The sequence below is a fragment of the Hordeum vulgare genome, chromosome 3H (assembly GCF_904849725.1).
Source record: "Hordeum vulgare subsp. vulgare chromosome 3H, MorexV3_pseudomolecules_assembly, whole genome shotgun sequence".
NCBI classification, from domain to species: domain Eukaryota; kingdom Viridiplantae; phylum Streptophyta; class Magnoliopsida; order Poales; family Poaceae; genus Hordeum; species Hordeum vulgare.
Genome location: NC_058520.1, coordinates 612,599,537 through 612,607,001, shown reverse-complemented (window position 1 = coordinate 612,607,001; position 7,465 = coordinate 612,599,537). Strand labels below are relative to the sequence as shown.

Below are 7,465 nucleotides of genomic sequence, written 5' to 3'. Positions count from 1 at the left end.
TTGCAAAATTTCCATCAGGACCAGCTACACACTTCCCTGGCCTGCTGTGCTACGCCTGCGGCTCAACCCGTCATTTGCAGCAGCAATAGCAGCAGCAGCTAGGTACAGCAGTAGTAGGCAGGCGGACGGCAGCGGCATCCGTTGCCGGCACGCATTGTGCACGTAGGCAGTCAGCATCCATCACATTATGTTTCATTTGCACCTTATATACAACATCCTACCAACGAACGAATTCCTTTTTTCATTCTTGGATGCAAGTAGTCTGGCCAATAAAAAATAGCCTTGCAAGCAACCAGGTGTGTCGTGTTCTGTGCGTGTGTATAGAATTTTTTTATTTTGTTGACTGTTTCAACACTTGGATTATTTATTAATATAACCCAGCAGGGACGCTTTCATTTTAACACATGTACTAATGTGCTAAAACTTGCAAAAGACACAAATCCTGAGCTTTCTTTATCGGCTTGCCGTTGCTGCTCCTTGTGTACAATGATTGGTGTTGCTCTATTTAGTGTTGTAGAGGAAGAAACAGGATATATTTATATTACTTACTTCTGCTGCTTATATATAGACATGTACGTATGTTTACTTCATTTCTTCCTTGTCTCTCCAAGCCCCTCCTAATGAATTTGTTTGTTCGATTGGGATTAGCAGGCTCATCCCTAGACCAGATGTTCAACTGCAGCCTCATCCATCGCATCGACCCAAATTCAGGTATGTACTCGTCCTGTTGAACAAATATGGGACAGATGCTTAATGGCCTAATCGTTGATGCATGTATCATGTTTGTTCATTGGAAAATATGTAAATCATGGCTGGCCTGATGCTTCATGGCGTCATGTTTGTTCATTCAGATGTATTAATTAATTTTGTACATGTTGGAGAATTTGGACGACAATAACAAACTCTAATCATGAATAGTTGTATAGAAACTTGAACAACTGTCTTGTTTAATTTGATGATGTTCCTTCATTCTAAGAGCTAATATGCTGCACTATTATTTAGTTTTCATCATCGGTTTTAATTTTGCTGAAATTATATTTCCTTTTGTATGCTTATAGTCTATTAGTTATCATTCTAGCTCTAAATGTTGTTTGGATGCAAACCTGGGTTTATACTTTTTGCTTGTCGTCATCAACCATCAGTTGGGCTGTCTACTTAATGTATTTGTTGTCCGATTTGCTCCATCATATTTCCTGATGTACTTCTACATATATATGTTGGTTGTAATCTGCTGGAACAATGCAAGTACTTGATATTCCGTTCTGTTCTTGTAGGTGAATGGAACGTCCATTGGTAGAACATCGTTGATGACTTCTTTCCATGTCGAAGAGCATGTTCCATGGTATCCAAGAGTAGTCATCTTTTACACTTGCAGAGCGTTTTATTTGTAGATTGCAATATTTTTTATTGTGTGGAATATTGTTTGGTTATCCGGGTGAAGTTTGAAGTTCCTGGGTATGCAAGATTTGTTGGTTAAACTGGCTATTGTAATGTGAATGAGTGTATGTAGTTTCAGTGTTTTGTTCTGTTCTCACTAGAATATTGTAATAAACTAGAATGTGAATGAGGCTATTTGAAGATTTTCATATGTTTTTTCTCTCCTTTCTATATGATATATTGCTTATCAATAAGCTGTAAAAAAATATCAAAACCTAACAATTGGGACATATGCCTAGAAAAATCTGAGAGTTGTTACCATTTGAAAATTGGACTTGAAAATAAATGGATTGTCAAAAGGCCATGGCCTAGAAAATAAAAGGCCGAATTGTAGGGCTTCACCCATGCAGCTGACCCAAATTGGAAGGAAATATAAATGGGCTGAATTGATGGGCTTGGCCCATATAGACACCAAATTGGACCGGACTGATTCTTACCAACAACCTTTTCAATTGGTCGCAAATTTGCCATGTCATCTTGCCACGTCAGATCCGACGTGGTGAGGGCAGATTGCGAGCGATGAAAAAAATGGTTGTAGAATCAACGACCTTTCATTTTGGTCGTTATAGTTCATTAGAGACCCTCAGCTTTTGACCTTCTGTTTTTGTCGTAAAAAGGTCGCAAATGGAAACCAACGACCATTCGGTGACAAATATTGAAGGTTATAAGTTAGCATATTATTTGTAGTGACATACTTCCAAGCAATTACATGAATTTGATACAAGACTGTAAAGGTCTAGTGATACAATAATGATTTCTCGTGGTGGATGACGGAAGCGATCCGTGAATTCTCCAACGTCGATGGGGCTCCATTCCCAGAGGAACGGCTGACTTGGATAACTCCTATCCCGCGTGGGTGCTATCCTATGCTCCGTATGGACGTCATCATAATACTCTTCGGACCTGGCCAATGAAATACCCAAGGACAAGCCAATGAGTATGCTTGAATGTACTTGCAAACATTATAAACAAATGATATACCGAATGCAGCAAATAATATATGATCATGAAGAAGTAAACTATTTTGCTTGTGCTCATGCTAGACTATATTATATGCATGCTGACAGGAATTAAATCATGGCCTGATGACATATTAATTAGCATGTGCAGAAGTAACGAGTTAGCGACAAACAAAGAAGGTTGATGAAAAATCAGACGAGACAGAACCATCCGAGAATCCATAGAAAACATAAAAGAAAGGTCGGCTGGATGTCAAGTGACAGCACGGTAACACCACGGTAGGTCTGGAAGAGAAATGTCAAACGGGTGTCTAAAAGAGAAATTGGACGAGACAGAACCATCCGAGAACTCAAGAGACGCCACGAGAGGTCTTGAAAAGAAATGCCAGTCGGGTGTCCACAAGAGTAGTGGCGAGGTAGAACCGCCTGAGAACTCGATGGACGCCATGAGAGGTCTTGAAAATAAATTCCAGTCGGGTGTCCACAAGAGTAGTGGCGAGATAGAACCGCGTGAGAACTCGAGGGACGCCACAAGAGGTCTTGAAAATAAAACTGAATGCCCGGGGTAATCTAGCCAGCCCCTGAGACACTAAGAAAATAAAAGAAATTGACAGGGTTAGTCCACAATAATAATCATATCATCAATCATAATCGTAGTAACACTAGCAGCAATAGTTATCCTGCAATATAGACCATGCTCAATTTCATTATTTCCTCTAGAGACCGACTCTAAGACTGACACTTCACCAACCCAAATTGTAGTCCTTAACCGCGGACACGGCTATTCGAATAGATATAACTCTGCAGAGGGTATACTCTTATCCCATAAGTAAAGGATTTCTTTAGCCAGCACCGAGACGTTGGCTAATTCCCATTACGGTCTTTAGGTTGAAACACACCTCACCAGCGCACACCAGCTTAACCGTCTGGATGCCAGCAATCACCCAGGGCATCTATTCGGTAAACTCTAAGACGGGGAGACCAACGTCTTCCATGGGATCACTATTCATACGCATGGATTACAAGGGATTCCCCCCTCTCGGCTACATACCGGAAACACCCATGCCACCTGACAGGATGACAGGATTTCGTCCATGCATGGAAACCCTCATCGTGGCTCTCTATGTAGTGTGTACCTGGACACGGGTTATCAAGTTACTGAATGATACCTTCTTTGCGGAAGGACCCGTGGCACCACAGATCAAGTATGGGGGTTACCGAAGCAAGACTCGATCTACGGTCGAATCAGGAGGTTATGTTTTCCTACAGTGACTAGCACGACATATTCTCTCGGTAGTACCCAATAGGGCCACTACCTGGACATGCCCTTACTGATTATTCTTGTCATCACGAGAATTCAGTCTCACGGTCACTTTACTTTTGACTAATTCTTTCCTGGAGTTTAGTCCGGATCACACAGGCATATATATGACACGTAAAAGTAACCATGCTTACTCAGACATCAAGTTTTAAGGATGACAGCAATAATTAGTCAGGAATCATGCATGCAAAGTAGCCATGTGCAAATACTACTCAAATTCAACTCATGCATGGATAATTTATTTTAGCAACAGTTATGCATGCAATCACCATGTCAAGTGTTCAATATGCTTGCCTTGAGCATGTATAAATATTGGGTACACTCCAAAAGTTTGAAATATTTATCTCCCCTCCATTTCCTATTTCAAAAATATTTAAATTACCATATAACTCCATAATAGAGCTAATAAGTTGTCTAGAAAATTTTGAAATGAATACTAAAATAGACTATATTAAATATAAGGAATACGAGAAAAGAATCAATTCATTTGGAGTTCATATGGATTATTTATGGAATTTCTAAGATGGAATAAATGATTAAAAGGACAATTAAATGGACCCAACAAAAAATAAGCCAAGGAAAAATGTTCACCCTAGCTATAATAATAGAGCATGTTCTTAGGAGTATTTGAAAATTTGAATCATCAATTTTGTGCCTAAAATGACTGTTGTGGAATAATTGTATTCTGATGGTAAAAGAAAAGAGAGAACGTTAGAAGCGCGCCCTAAGCGCTATATAACCGAGCGGTGTCACTGGGCCGGCCCAACTTCTGAGCGGAACGAGTAGAGAGGCGAGGAGAGGCTTGCGACTGGGCCCCGCTTGCTTGATTTGACCGGTTCGTCGTCTCCCTCCCGCGACAGAACAGAGTGGAGTTCTGGAAATCGCTGCCTGCGGACGGCGGCACTATTCAAGGAGCTGAAAACACCAACGTGACCAGGAAGTCTTCGAGATCCCGCAGGGGTAGGTCATGACCGAAGGGAGGCACGAGGTCGCCGGCGGCGAGGTTCTCTCAAGAAGCTCCGACGGAGCTCGAAGAGAGATTTCGCCTATGGGCTTTCTCCGGCCAAATTGGGGAGGGGAACGGATCCGTGGGGCTGGTAGGGACCTATTGGTGAAGAAAGTGGGGAGCCGGAAGCCGTGGTTGTGATGGAATGATCTGAATGGTGACGACGGCAGAAGCTGCCGGAGATGAAGAAGACGGCCTTGCGTGGCCGATAAAGCGTGCGGGCGGGCGGGGGGGGGGGGGCTCCTAGGAGTGGGTAGGAGATGTGTATTCCTTGAGAAGATCTCGGCGAGGCTCTTATATAGCCGTGCAACATCGGTTTCTCGGCTTCCCGAAGAAGGCACGGTGGTGGCGGCCAGGTCACTGTCGTCCCCGAGTGGATTGCGGCGGCGGACTTTATTGCGGTGGTTGAGGACGATGAGGACGGCGGTGGTCGACACTAGTGGACGAGGGAGAGGGTCGGAGGGAGGTGGATGTCTTACGGAGCAAGGGGAGGAGGAGGTGCACGTGCAGGCGAAGCACCAAAAGGCTCGGCAGGGCTCGGGTGCCGTCGGGGTGCAGTGCGGGTGCTCTGGCCACACCCGGAGCACGCACGCAGAGTGCTCGACATATTGGGAATTGTTTGGGCAAGGAAAATTGGGGTTGTAGTCATAACCTAGAAACTGGACATAATTGAAAACTGGGAGTTACATTCAAAATTTTCAAAACACCAAGTTAAGTTTTTGCATAAAAGTGACATATAGGAAGCACATGACCTCCCACGTTGGCTGCAACCTTCTCCTGCTCTGACTCAAATACTAATCGGTTTTTGCATAAAAGTGACATATAGGAAGCACATACAGAGTTAGCGTTGTAGTCAAAAGGTTGTATCGTGAACCTCTCATTCAGAAGGTTATATCATGAACCTCTGATACATGGAACCATGCACACCAGACAAGATCCGGTCATTTTACTAGTGATGCTGCCCAGCTAGATGGATGGTACTCCTACATCTTAGGAATTACGATTGAGAGGAAAGCGGTTGCTCACACGGCTAGACATGCGTGCATGCAAGAAAGTTTTCACCCACGTACGGCATGGCGCCCGCGAAGCTCTCGTGGCCTCGCGCTCTCTTTGTGCAACGTCACCTATTTAAAGCAAGGACCACCTTTATAGACCTCCAAGGTGAAAACATCAATCTCACTGAAATCCTGGTGAATTATTCCTCTTAGCCACCTGTTAGGCCAACAAGAGCAATGGCCCCACTCCAGAACATTGCGGTGGCACTAACCCTTCTCATCGTCATGGTGGAAATCGCATCATTACCAATGCTTGCAAGCGCCGCCATCGTCAAGTCCGAGGAGGCCGCCTTGGATGAGCTAACACCCATCATCAAGACAGCCCTAGACGGGGTCCTCGCCGCCGCCCCACCATCCGAAAGGATGAAAGTAGCCGGGGCTGTTGCAAAGCAGGAACTCCTCGCTATGGACACGATGAAGAAGGCCAAGGGAGACAAGGCGAAATTTGATACACATCTATTGGCCTACAAGATAGCCGCTAAGATAGTTACTGCCGCAGCACCCGCTGAGAAGTTCAAGAAGATGGAGGATAGCTTCACGGAGGCTAGCCGGCCAATTCCGTAAGTTGCATCTCATTAATATTTAGAAGCATGCACAACACCATCGTCTGCACCAAATAACATACCCCCTCCTGCCACACACACCAAATTATATTCTATTGTTTCTCATAATTTCATTGTCACGAATGCACATTGTACGTGCACTAGTTTTTCTTTCATTTTTATTTGTTTCTTTTGGCGACTTTATTTCGCCTGATCGAGCACTTGTAACAATCCAGATATAGGGAACCTCATGGGCCCATCACGATATGTTTATTCATATCATGAAATAAATTGTACTACGTACTTGTCATTCTTCTAGTTGATTATTGTGCATGGTTGACTCATTCAACTATGCGTCACTGGAAACTCTAGAGCGCTTCTTCGATGTTGTATGTTACCGGCCTTAGCGCCACATTGCTCTTCTCTAGCATATTAGACTAATTGTATTAATATATCCTTACCTCTTCACTCTTCTTGTCCATGTGCATGCCATGCATTTGGTGCTGATAAGTTGGATGCATGAAACCAAACATGGTCGCTCATTCGGTCTTATATATGGGCCTCAACTCACCTCACTCACATGCATGCACGACCGGTCGACTAGCTAGTTCTTGTCAATCAGATTTAGTCAACAAAACAATGAATAAATGGTACGACCAGCAAGCTAGCCTTAGAGTCTTCCATGGATGACTAAATTTCCAAACCATTCAAATTCGCCGTGGCGACGAATTTAACAAGTACTACCGCTATTTAAACTGATGATGTAAGAAACAGATCAATGAAACAGCTTGTCTCATCGGGTTGTTTTAGCTCGATCACACGTGTGTGCTCTAGCCCTGATAACTCTCATTATCTACATTCTCTTAATTGTCTTCTCACAGATATGCTACACTAGTAAGCAACTTGAAAAGTGGACTAGGCCTTGAACAACAAGTATTATGTGAATCTAGCGTCACACAGAGCCTTGACCGATACTAGGCTACCGTGGGACTTCCCTGCGGGTGGAGCTTATGTGTCATACTCCGAGACCATTCATGAGTTTACTAGAGAGCACCCTACTCTCATAGATTGCGACGTTAACGATCAGACTCATATAGGTGTGTTCTTCAAAAGATGTTCTGAAGGACCACATCTCTGCTTCAATA

General features: G+C 43.6%; 1 protein-coding gene across 1 annotated transcript; it reads left to right on the top strand.

Annotated features, from left to right (window-relative positions):
• Positions 1 to 5,955: 5,955 nt before the first annotated feature.
• Positions 5,956 to 6,379, top strand: LOC123441124. The gene has a single exon (XM_045117638.1). It carries the CDS (start codon positions 5,956 to 5,958, stop codon positions 6,340 to 6,342), a length of 387 nt encoding a protein of 128 aa, XP_044973573.1. The 3' UTR covers positions 6,343 to 6,379.
• The last annotated feature ends 1,086 nt before the right edge of the window (positions 6,380 to 7,465 follow it).

What these genes read in the sequence shown, in the direction of transcription:
- LOC123441124 (XM_045117638.1), top strand. Translation starts at nt 5,956, where the DNA reads ATGGCCCCACTCCAGAACATTGCGGTGGCACTAACCCTTCTCATCGTC.